This window comes from Leopardus geoffroyi, chromosome B1 (assembly GCF_018350155.1).
Source record: "Leopardus geoffroyi isolate Oge1 chromosome B1, O.geoffroyi_Oge1_pat1.0, whole genome shotgun sequence".
NCBI lineage: Eukaryota > Metazoa > Chordata > Mammalia > Carnivora > Felidae > Leopardus > Leopardus geoffroyi.
The window spans coordinates 162723249-162735872 of record NC_059327.1 but is presented as its reverse complement, the minus strand read 5'-3'; the positions used below and the strand labels follow the sequence as shown (position 1 = coordinate 162735872).

The following is a 12624-nucleotide window of genomic DNA, read 5'->3' as shown; positions in this document are numbered from 1 at the left end:
AGGGACAATGGTGACATTCCAAATTGACTCATTTCTGAAGAGCTTTGTGTTCAAGGAGCTAATTGAAATAAATGCCCATTTTGTAGGTAGAGAAACCTAAGTCCCGATTCGCCCATGAAGCCTGGGACTGTTAGCATACTGGGACCCGCTGGAAGGGAATGTGTGGGTCCACATCTGTCATACGGCAATCCTCAACCAGATTTATAGTTAAGTTCTCCGTACGAGGTAGGATCTGAGCCTGCCTCGTTCATATTCATTACAATGCCACAGGCCAGATAATATTTTTTAAAACTCATTGCATGTGAAATCTTGAAATTGAGATGCAAAATTGATAAACAAAGCTATCTTCTAGGACCAATGTGTGAAGCAGCTACAGCCACCAACCTGGAAGTCTCCTACGGATATATAAGGAAAACATTTGCTTCCTGGTCACCTCTTGGTTTTTCCCAATTAAAGGGACTCCAGGGGCGCCTGGGTGGCTCAGCGGGTTAAGCGTCCCATTGCGGCGCAGGTCACGATCTCACGGTTCGTGAGTTTGAGCCCCGCGTGGGGCTCTGTGCTGCCAGCTCAGAGCCTGGAGCCTGCTTCCGATTCTGGTGTCCCTCTCTCTCTGCCCCTCCCCGGTTCGCACTCTATCTGTCTGTCTCTCTCAAAAATAAATAAACATTAAAAAAAAATTTAAAAAGGGGGGGGGAGGACTCCAGAGTAGTAATGACTTAATCTTAATATCCCTTCTGAGGAGAGGAAGAGATAGTCCACTAGCCCAGTTGCTGGCCCAACGCCTAACAGGGCTCCAGAGTCAAGTCCTGGATTAGCTCCAATTCGAACCCTTGCCAATCAGACGGCCAGAGGGCAGGAGGGGCGGAAGTGTATATTAAGCATTTGATGACTAATATATACAACATATTTTTGGAAATGTTGGTTTCAACCTACTTAGGGAGCCGACGTGTGGGGGAAGATCAAGAACGGGTGTTGAGGCCCTCACCTCCCTCACATGGGAGTTTTCCTCTCCCCAGGGAGCTGCAGATGGCTGCCTGTGAAAAACTCTGAGGCCTCCGTGTGAAGAGGTGATTTCAATCAGTTTTGCGTTCTTTCCTCCTGTTGTTTTCCCACCTGCATAGCATTATCGGCTTAGGGTTCGTCCAGACCTTTTCCTGGGCTTCTTGTGGTGTGGGGGCCACACGGCCTGTGTGGGCAGGTGAAGGCCATTCCCAGTCTGGGCAGCTGAGGGGCTCCCGGAGGCCCCGTAGGACCCAACTGCCCCTTCCCAGCCCTTCTGCTGCCCCACTTCCGTTGTGAACTCACCCTCCCATCCGTATGCCATCTCACCCCGAGTTTTGGGGGTACTCTTGGCCCCAAACCAGTTCTTGATGAGGAGGTGAGGAAGAGCTGCTGTGTTTTCATGTTCCTTCAAGAGACCACCTCCATTTCCTTCCTTCTCTCTCCACTCTCTTACCCCTCCCCTGTGGAGCCCCCGTGGGGGGCAGAACAAGGCCTCTCCCCACAGACGGCCGTCTCCCAATCCTCAGAACCCGGGGACATGTTACCTTAACATGGCAAAAGGGACTTTGTAGATTTGACTAACTTAAGGATCTTCAGGTGAAGAAATGATTGTAGATTATCCAACTGGGCCCAATGTAGTCGCCAAGTGTCCTTGGAAGAGGGAGGCAGGAAGGCCAAAGCCACAGAGGGAGATGTGATGATGGAAGCAGAGGAGTGAGAGGCAGACAGACAGACAGACAGAAAGAGGAGATGGGGAGAGAGAGAGAGGCAGAAAGCAAGCAAGCAAGCAAGAAAGAAAGAAAGAGGGAGACAGAGGGAAAGGGAGAAAGAAAGAAAGAGAAAGAGGGAGAGGGGGGAGAGAGAAAGGGAGAGAGAGACAGAGAGAGAGAAAGACAAAGAGATCGACAGAAAGAAAGAGACACAGAGAGAGAGAGAAAGAGACAAAAGGCAGAGACAGGCAGGCAGAGAGACTGGAAGATTCTACACTGCTGGCTTTGAAGGTAGGGAATGAGGCCACAGGTCAGGGAAGGCAGGCAGCCTCCAGAAGCTAGGCAAGGCAAGGGAGGGGATTCTCTCCTAGAACCAGAGAGAATTGGCCCTCTCTGACCTGATGTCAGTCCAATGCACCTCTCCCTGGACTTCTGGCTCTCAGAACCTTAAGATAAGACATTCGCGTGGCTTGAAGCCCCTGGGCTGGTGATCACTTGTTACAGCCGCGATAGGAAACTCATACAGCTCTCAAACACAAAGGTAGGGGGTGCAAATGTTGGGAGCATGGGAATGTGATGTGTAGAGGGAGCTCTCCCTTTTCTCCACGGCTTCTCACCTCCCTCAGCCAGTATGGCCCCAGCCTTGGCCCCTGGCTCTGTGCCAGCATCTGTCAGCATCTGCCTCACTTTGACCTACCCCAGACCCCTTCCCTCCAGACAGGGCCTCTCCTCCCCGGGTCAAACTTCCAGCAAAGGTCACAAATAGACCCCCTCACCCTCTTCTCCTCTGGCCACACCTCCTTCTGGGCAATGAGAAGGGCACCCTAGTTCAGATGCCAACCACAGAGGCAACAACAATAGATGGCAACAACAGAGGGTCAGAGGCAACCCGCAAACCCAAGTTAGATGTCTTTCACTCAACGTGTTGGGAAGAAAAGTGAGTTCACTGAGATAATTAGCATGGAAACCAAGTGCTAAGCATCACGCCCAGGCCATTGCCCTGGATGCAAACTTTTTTTTTTTTTAATGTTTATTTATTTTTGAGAGAGAGAGAGAGAGAGAGAGAGTGGGAGCAGGGAGGGGCAGAGAGAGAGGGAGACACAGAATCCGAAGCGGGCTCCAGGCTCTGAGCTGTCAGCACAGAGCCCGACACGGGGCTCGAACTCACAAACCGCGAGATCATGATCTGAGCTGAAGTCGAACACTTAACCGACTGAGCCGCCCAGACGCCCCCCTCAATGCAAACTTCTATGTTAGAGAATCTGCCTGTCCTGAAAAACACTCAGATTCACAACCTCAAGTATGTGACCTTTCGAAAAAAACACCGGCACCTACCTCTTGCCCTCGTCATGACCAAGGAACCAAGATAAACACCAGCTTCCAAATTTCCTCGTACAAAATAATTGTGGTATTACTGTTCATCCTCCCGTAACCACCTGAAATGTTCTGAGCACCTCACTGCGGAGCAAGACCCCGGGGCTGCCCTGAGGCCATCCGCACAGCAATGCCCAGGAATGTGACAGTGTAAGTGGACACAATGAGAGGCAGATAAGTGGAGTGGACCGGCTGCTCGCCACCAGCAGGGGCGGTCACACCATCGCTCTGCCACCGGTGTGTACCCTGGCTGAAAATTTAGCAGAAATTCTCTGGAAGACAGAAGTTTTCTACATTTCTCCTTTATATTCTTATTTTTTTCAATGTTTATTCATTTTTGAGAGAGAGAGAGAGAGAGACCGTGAGCAGGGGAGGGGCAGAGAGAGAGAGGGAGACACAGAATCTGAAGCAGGCTCCAGGCTCCGAACTGGCAGCACAGAGCCCGATGCGGGGCTTGAACTCACGGACCGCGAAATCATGACCCGAGCCCAAGTCGGACGCTTAACCGACTGAGCCACCCAGGCGCCCCTGTACGTTTCTCCTTTTAAAAGTCAGTTGGCAATACCTCACATCTCCTTAAAGAACAGTGGGCTGGGGCGCCTGGGTGGCGCAGTCGGTTAAGCGTCCGACTTCAGCCAGGTCACGATCTCGCGGTCCGTGAGTTCGAGCCCCGCATCGGGCTCTGGGCTGATGGCTCAGAGCCTGGAGCCTGTTTCCGATTCTGTGTCTCCCTCTCTCTCTGCCCCTCCCCCGTTCATGCTCTGTCTCTCTCTGTCCCAAAAATAAATAAACGTTGAAAAAAAAAAAATTTAAAAAAAAAAAAAAAAAAAAAGAACAGTGGGCTTTGTCAATTCCCATACAGAAAAAATCTTAAGAATCATGGACCAAACTGGGAGACATTTTTTTTCTGATGTGAAAAGGTAAGCAATGCCCATCAGGAAATCTTCTGGGGGCCACGAGCCTCAGAGAAAGCTACTCATCAGACCTTTCCAGGATCTCTGACACTTCAGAACGCACCCATATGAAACAAGCCAGTCCACAAAAGGACAAATATCGTACGATTTCTCTTCTCTTAGGCTCCCAGAGCAGTCAGATTCATCGAGACAGAAAGCAGCATGGTGGTCATCAGGGGCCAGACAGGAGGGAATGGCGAATCTGGGGTTAATAGGTATGGTTTGGATTCTGGAAGGTGAGCAAAGTTCTGGTAATGGATTGTGGTGATGGCTGCACAACTGTGTGAATGCACTTAAATGCCACTGAACCGTACTCTTAAAACTGGTTAAAATGGTGAATGTCATGCATATGTTACCATGAGAAAACAGTCCCCCCCCCCGCCCCCCACCACACACACACACCTGCACACCCCAACTCTATCACGGGCTGTTCTCTCACACTGAACCACGGTCATAAACACCTAATAGGTTTCCTTTGAGCGGATGCTTGCCCTGGCTGCAAAAAAAGAAGACAGAGAAATGGCATCTCGCGGAGCACCCGGCCCCGAGGACAGCCCTGCTCTTGGGAGGCAGGTGAGGCCAGCTGTCCCCGGGAGGGCGGGCTGCTCGGAGCTGGCCAACCAGGGAGGCCCTACCTTGTCTGAAAGTGCTGCTCGAGATCACAGCGCTGCAGGACCTCGGTGCAGTACTCTGGGAACGGGCAGGTCACCAGCAGCTTGTTGAGAAGCTTGTTGACCAGGATGCTGGACTTCTTGCAATGCTGCAGCACCACAGGCTTACGATCCACGGGGCAGAAGTCCTTCTCCACCAGGAAGCTGGTGAGGCAGAGCGTGCAATAGGTGTGTCCACAGGGAGTGTCCAGAGGGTCCAGCAAAGCCTGCAGGCAGATGTGGCACACGAGGTCATCGTCCACATCTTCCGCGTAGGTGTAGAAGTGGTTTTCCTCAGGGGAGTGGGCTTGGCCACACACCACACACAGGGGTGCAGAGCTGGGGTCAGGGGGACAGGCAGGGTCTGGCTGGCTCATGGTCAACTTGGGAGACAGTATGGCAGGAAACCAGCCCAGGGCAACAGTATTTCCTCCGGAGAAAATCACGATCTTCCAAGAGCCATCCACAGACCTAAAAGAGAACAAGACAGCTGATCTTCGTTTTCATGAGACTGGAGACTAAGCAATGGACTTGACACCCTGCCGCCCGCGGGCGGGGGACTGAGCTGGGATTCAGAAGGCCAGGGCTCACTGCCCCCTCTGGTGACTGACATGACCTTGGGCAAGTGACTTGGCCTCCTTATGCCTCAGTTTACCATCCATCCTGGTGGGAATAACGTTGGCCTTTAACATCCTCGCGCTGGGTGGTAAAAACCATCGGGGACTATCCGGGAAATCCCCAGAGATATAAATTGTTAGTAAAATTAAATTAGACCATAAGTTATATAGACTATAAATTAGAGATTTAGAAGTTGCTCTGTCAGGTCGGGACAAGAAGAAAAACAGTGAACACTCTAATGGCTTTTTCTTATCTTTCCTCCCAACTTTCTCTAAAACTCAGAGAAGGTAGGACATCAGAGCCTTCAACTCTCGTCAGAAGAACCGAGAACTGGGGAGTCCGTAGCGTTTTTACTGTGGTGAGAGCATGTTTTCCTCCATATGCATTTCATTCATTCAATCGGGCATTTGGCAGTTATGTGGGCTCTCCAGCTGTATCGCCTGGGTTCAAATCCCACCACCGCTGTGGGCCAGCGATTTAATCCTGGAAAATGAGGATAACAATAGCCGGCCTCATAGGACTATTGTGAGGATTGCACAAGATACGCGACAGAGAGCTCTCAGCATCATATCTGGAATATAGTACATGCTCAGTCAATATTAGCTACTATTTCTTTTAAAATTTGTTAACTTTTATTCATTTTTGAGAGACGACTGGAGGAGAGGCAGAGAGAGAGAGAGGGAGACACAGAATCCAAAGCAGGCTCCAGGCTCTGAGCTGTCAGCACAGAGCCCTACGCCGGGCTTGAACCCACAGGGCTTGAATCACGACCGGAGCTGAGGTCTGACACTTAACCGACTGAGCCACCCAGGTGCCCCAATATTAGTTACTATTTTTACATGTATTTGTTACTGCATTCATTCTAGTCTAGCTCCCTTGACCTAGAAATTGAAAGCTATAGTTCCTATAAGGGGTCTTTTTGTTCCATTTTAACAGTACTCTTTTATTTAATCAGATGTATATTTCAAACCAGAATACTATCACACTATGGATTTTCCTCTCGTATAGGTGTCTAAATGATGGAGTTTTTAAAAAATTTTTTATTTTTTTTTTCAACGTTTATTTATTTTTGGGACAGAGAGAGACAGAGCATGAACGGGGGAGGGGCAGAGAGAGAGGGAGACACAGAATCGGAAACAGGCTCCAGGCTCTGAGCCATCAGCCCAGAGCCCGACGCGGGGCTCGAACTCACGGACCGCGAGATCGTGACCTGGCTGAAGTCGGACGCTTAACCGACTGCGCCACCCAGGCGCCCCAAAATGATGGAGTTTTTAACGTTCCCGATTAACACCTAGGATGTCTCTTGGAATCATTCCATAAATGTTTTTCGAGCACCAGCTCTGAGCTAGGTAGTAAGCTGGGTGTGGAGGAGACCTTCAAGAGAGCTTTAAAAACACGCTGCTGCTCTCGTGGGGTCACCAGTCCAGGGCACGCAGACGGCACAAGTAACCGGAAATGTGCGCGAGGTGACCCTGGGTCATCTCTCTTGAGGATTAAGAACCCCATGGAGTCCCCTGGTGGTTCAGTGAATGAAGCATCTGAGTCTTGATCTCAGGGTCCTGAGTTCAGGCCTCGCGTTGGGCTCTGCGCTGGCTGTGCAGCCTACTTAAAAATAAAAATAAAAATCCTGCGCCCTCCCCCACCCCCCTTCAACGTTCTTCATTTTGGGAAGTAAACGAAAAGACGTCAAGCGTTCCACAGGAGCATAAAGACACATGAGTAACCTAACAGGAAACTAGCTGCATTTGGAAATATGGCACAGCAGAGTCATAAACTGTTATATCTTTTTTCTTTTCCAAATTAAGTCCAAGGTTGTTTGTAGGAGCACAGCCTTATCTCCAAAAGAAAATACATGCACTTCAAGCTTTCAGTGGCTCAGCTTCGTGTTTACATTTCTGTCCTGGGCTAATGTGCCTGTAAGAACACTCTGGTCCCAAGGTTGAAGTAAAATGCCCTGAATGTGAAAACACTTAGATCATAGCATTTGATTTAGCATCAAAAGAGAACACAGAAGACTAAGGTAGAGAGTGCAGAAGGGGGTGAAGTGGTTTCTAGTCAAATTTCATGGAAACATACACAGCTGCTATTCGTCCTCAGGCTGATAGAAGGTACTGGAACCACACAGGAAATGCTTTAAGTGGCATGAAAAACAGCCCCAAAATAAACATGAAAACGGAAACAGGCCACCCGAAAGATTATCATCCACTAGAGGAAAAAAAAAAAAAAAGTTCACATATTTTGAACTTTGACAAGAGTTTTGTCAAATCTTCCCACGTGTTTGGGTCCTCTCCATTCCTCCTCCCTGTGCTATACTGAAAAGTGATAGGAATGCAGCTGTCGCTCTGGTCTTACCACTGAAAAAACAACTTCACATTTCTGGGCCATGCCTTTATGGGCGAAATGGTGGGACTGGACCAGATCTTTGGTTTTCAGACTGTGTTCTAGAAAGTGGCAGGTGCCTGAGAGCCTTCCATGGGAGGGACGGAAGGAAGGCAGGTGGGGTAGAGATTTGCCCACTTCTCCACCCCACCCAGTCCCAGCTCCATTTTTATGTCTCTGACACATCAATTTCCTTATAATATTGTTAGAAGAACCCTAGTTTAAAAAAAAAAAAAAAAAAGCAAGCCACCAGATCGATACCATAAAATCTCTTTCAGAAACAGTTTCAGCACAGAGGATTCTGTGCTAATAAAGCAGAGGGTTTTGCTTTGTTTGGGGCAGTTGGCTTTTGGGAGAATCTTTTTTTCTTTGCTTTCTGACAAGTTTTGAGCATTTACCATGTGCCCGGCACTGTACTTGGGGGCCTTGTATACAGTATGTTTTTTAATCCACACAAATCCCCAGGGTTGTTGGGTTTTGTTCATTTTCATTAAAAAAAAAAATTGTTTTAGTGTTTATTTATTTTTGACAGAGAGAGACACACAGAGCATGAGCAGGGGAGGGGCAGAGAGAGAGGGAGACACAGAATCTGAAGCAGGCTCCAGGCTCCAAGCTGTCAGCACAGAGCCCGACGCGGGGCTCGAACTCACAGACGCAAGAGCATGACCAGAGCCGTAGTCTGACGCTCGACTGATTGAGCCACCCAGGTGCCCTTTGTTTGTTTTCATTTAACAGATGAGGAAGCTGAAGTGTGTGACACGTCAGTACCTTGCCAGTTACACCAAAAAAGAAACAAACCAAGAAATGGTTCTGACTCTAGTTTCTGTTCCTATTTTGCTACATTGTGGCCATGCATCTTCCCTCCCCCCCCTCCCCCCCCCCCCCATCATCATGACTTCGTTGCAATGCAACTAAGCAAATAGAAGAGCCCCAGGAAATTGGGTTTAAAAATCTCTTTAGGACCATTGCTAATAGGTTTTTCCAAGGCTCTGATTAAAAATTTTCTTTGACTTTACTGAGTGCCAAAATGGTGGACACTAAATGAATGGAACAGGTAAACAAAACCGGCAGGTTCTAGCTTCCAGCCCCAATTCTTTTTTCTTTCCTTTCCTGTTTTTCTGAGAGAAATTTGAATTCCCTGGCACTTGCCCATACGAGTACACCAGATCCTTAACATAATATTAGCGTAAACACTGCTGTTGGTATTTTCCAACTTTGCTTTAGACTAAATAAAGCCTATATGAATAGACACAGATTATGAGATAATTGGCCAAAAAAAGCAAAAAAGCAGTCTGGGCTCTAAAGAAAGAACTAGGTAGGCTTTTAAAAATATGACTAATGGGGTGCTTGGATGGTTCAGTTGGTCAAGTGTCCCACTCGTGGTTTCGGCTCAGGTCATGATCTCACGGTTCGTGGGTTTGAGCCTCACTCACCTTGGGCTCTGAGCTGATGGTGCAGAGCCTGCCTGGGATTTTTCTGTCCTCTCTCCCTCTCCCTCTTCCCCTCCCCTGTCCCCTCTTTCTCTTTCTCTCTCAAAAATAAATACGCTTAAAAAAAAAAAAAGAAAAATTATGATTAATGGGCACCTGGGTGGCTCAGTTGGTTGAGTGTCTGACTCTTGGTTTTGGCTCAGGTCATAATCTCATGGCTTCGTGGGTTCAAGCCCTGCCTTGGGCTCTGAGCTGACAGTGTGGAGCCTGCTTGGGATCCTCTCTCTCACCCTCTGTCTCTGCCCCTCCCCCACTCGTGCTGCCCCCATCTCTCTCAAAATAGACTTAAACAAATTTTTAAAAATAAAAAAATACCATGAACATTATTTATGCAAGGTTTCCTATTTCCAGTTTACATCTTATAAACCTGTATGATGTATCATGTTTTTAAGACATGAACTGAGAAGAAATGATCAAAGCTCATTAAGGCTTGAAAGGTAAACGATTTTTCCTTCCAAATGTCAGCGACAGGGCTTGTTAGCTGAGTCCATCTGTTACTGAGTGTCCCAGCCCGCGGCACTTCTGGCCCTGGCGTTTTTGCAATTTGGAGAAAGAGAAGGGAAGTAGATTTCCTCCTTGGGTGTATATAGGGGGCTGGGTAGGAGTGGGGATGAAAATCTTACACTTCCTCAGTAGACCCCTATGGTGGCTTAGGAACCATCTTTTCTGTCTTTCCTGTGATTTGGGGTGCAATAGAGGCCCAAGATGACTTTTAGACATACAGGTGGCCTACCAACGCAGTGGTGAGAAGTGCCAGGAAAACTCAAAATCTCCATCTCTGTCCTTAATCCCTGCTTCCTTTCCCCGCCACTTTGTGGTCACGCCCGACACTTGTACAGAAGTTCTTCCACCTAACTTTCAAATTCTGAAACTTCGGTGGCTGACACCAGAGATGCATTCCAGAGCAAAGTGAGTCGGCGCTGTCTGCAAGCAAAGAAGGTCGTTAGAGGGCATATGTATACGGTCACCTGCACTAAAAATCCAGTAGTCTTAAGAACAGCCCTTGGGGTACAACCTGTTTGGAAACGGAAAATTGTCTGCATGAAATAACCTACCAGAACAATGGAGTCCCTGGTGCGCTACTGTTCTAATTCTCCTTTAAATGCACACTGGCTTTATAAAAGATGGTTACCCCAAGTGACCTTGATAAACCATATACTGCACTGGAAAGGCAATGGATAACCATATCCCTTGGCAGGCTGCGCTGACAATGTCGCAGTTTCTTCTTACTCCAAGGACAAGACTTGACTCCAGAGCTTCTCCTGGATGGCTGCATGAGTCACACTTTTACAACAATAGTAATGGGACTTCATATTATCAAAAAGAATTCATCTTACAGTCCATGGCAGTGTGCCCCACATCGGGACTTTAACCTTGAGAAAGACGAAACATTGAGCCATAGATTCTTGGTGTTGAAAGGGAGCCTTGAGAGAAGGTCCCTAAATGAAACAGGCCTTCATTACCTTATAAAATAGATCATCCTGCTTTGGAGAGCTCTAACTACTAGGGGGGACAGTCCATATACAGAGCAAAAATTTGCCCCTCTAAAAAGAAAAAAAAGGGGCGCCTGGGTGGCGCAGTCGGTTAAGCGTCCGACTTCAGCCAGGTCACGATCTCGCGGTCCGTGAGTTCGAGCCCCGCGTCGGGCTCTGGGCTGATGGCTCAGAGCCTGGAGCCTGTTTCCAATTCTGTGTCTCCCTCTCTCTCTGCCCCTCCCCCATTCATGCTCTGTCTCTCTCTGTCCCAAAAATAAATAAACGTTGAAAAAAAAAAAATTTAAAAAGAAAAAAAAAAATCCCTCTCTAGAACTCACCAACTCCTCCATGGGTGCCAGATGTATCCCAGGAGCTACTTAGAATATATCAAATTCCTTAAGTCCTTTAATAGTTGGAAGACACCTTTTTCCTCCCCCGGGGCCAGCGGCCTTGGGCTATGTGGCATTCTTTCAAGTTTCCATATACTCTGCGAAGCTGACCATCCTCTGCAACTTTCCAGATTATTCAGTGTCCCTCCTACGAGGTATGGGTAGAATGAGCCCCAAAACTCTAGGATATAGTGGAATGGAGTAACGGCACTCAGAGCCTAGGACTGTGTCTGCTTTCTTGGTGGCAGTAGAAGGCCATTGCTGTCATTGCTGATCTGCCCTGCTGCAAGACTGAGACACCGCCCTGAGGCCTGGAGAAAGCTATTAGCAATTCTTGAGCACCGAGAAGGAAAAAAAAAAAAAAAAAAATCCAGGGTAATAAAGTATAAAAGTAGCAGCTAGGGACACAGTTTAGAAAACGCAAAGATATTTAGTGGTATTAGGTGGATTTATATAAACAGAAATTCCTCCGTGGCTAAACAGTTTGGTATTGGAATCCTCAGTGTATAACCCAATCCCAAGAATGAGTGGTATTTGAGGTTTGGGAGTCTCCCATTTGTTTATAAGCATTCCTATATTTTGATAAATGGTGATCTAGAATGTACTGACAAAATGAACACGAGAAAAGAGACATGGAAACCATTTAAACAAATGGCAAATCGGAGACAATTTTTTTTTCCCATCCAGAACACAACATCGATTAACTGTCACTGACATTCAGTAATAAATGAAAAAGTTAAAAAAGCGACAGGCCACGGGCAGCCAATGGAAGGGCCATGAGATGAACTCAAAGTCCTAAAGCTCTGGATGATCCTCAGAAAGGAAAGGAAAGGAAAGGAAAGGAAAGGAAAGGAAAGGAAAGGAAGGAAGGAAGGAAGGAAGGAAGGAAGGAAGGAAGGAAGGAAGAAGAAAGGAAAGAGAAGAGAAGAGAAGAGAAGAGAAGAGAAGAGAAGAGAAGAGAAGAAAAAGCAAAAAGGACTGGTGCACAAGTACCAGAAAAGGAAAGTGTCTGAGGAGGTGTCCTAGTCACCTGGCACTGTCAGCTGAGCAGTCACTGAGGGCTCATACAAAGGAGGAAGATTTCAAACAAGAAGAAAAAAGTGTAATCTGAAGCCAGGCCCCAAAATGATCACTGGATGACTGGATCCCGTAAGAGCACTGTTTTGAGCGTCTATCAGTCAAGTGACACAAACAGTCTCTCCAGCAAGGCCACCACCACTATGTAAACAGCGTGGGGCTCTGCCCTACCCTCGCTGTGTTTGCTTCCTAATTTTTGCTGGCTTATTTCATGTTTTTTTTCAAAATCTCCTAATCCCTTCCCCCAACCCTAATGTTTTACACAAACACATAAAGACTGAGGGGGCGCCCGGGGGGCTTGGTTGGTTAAGCATCTGACTTTGGCCTAGGTCATGATCTCACTGTTCCCAAGTTCGAGCCCCGCGTTGGGCTGTGTGCCGACAGCTCGGAGCCTGGAGCCTGCTTTGGATTCTGTGTCTCCCTCTTTCTGTGCCCCGCCCCCCCCCCCACTCGCGCACGCTCTCTCTCAAAATAAATAAAAATTAAAAAAAAAAAAAAAACACATAA

At 47.8% G+C, this 12624-nt stretch overlaps 1 protein-coding gene across 2 annotated transcripts in view; it reads right to left on the bottom strand.

Annotated features, from left to right (window-relative positions):
• The window catches only part of LNX1 (ligand of numb-protein X 1), a 186065-nt gene that overhangs the window by 102232 nt on the left and 71209 nt on the right, over positions 1-12624 (bottom strand). For both annotated transcript variants that reach the window (XM_045474036.1, XM_045474034.1), the window contains exon 4: positions 4675-5160. In XM_045474036.1, coding sequence (XP_045329992.1) covers positions 4675-5066 — 392 coding nt within the window. In that variant the 5' untranslated portion in view covers positions 5067-5160. The remainder of the gene's footprint in view (positions 1-4674; positions 5161-12624) is intronic.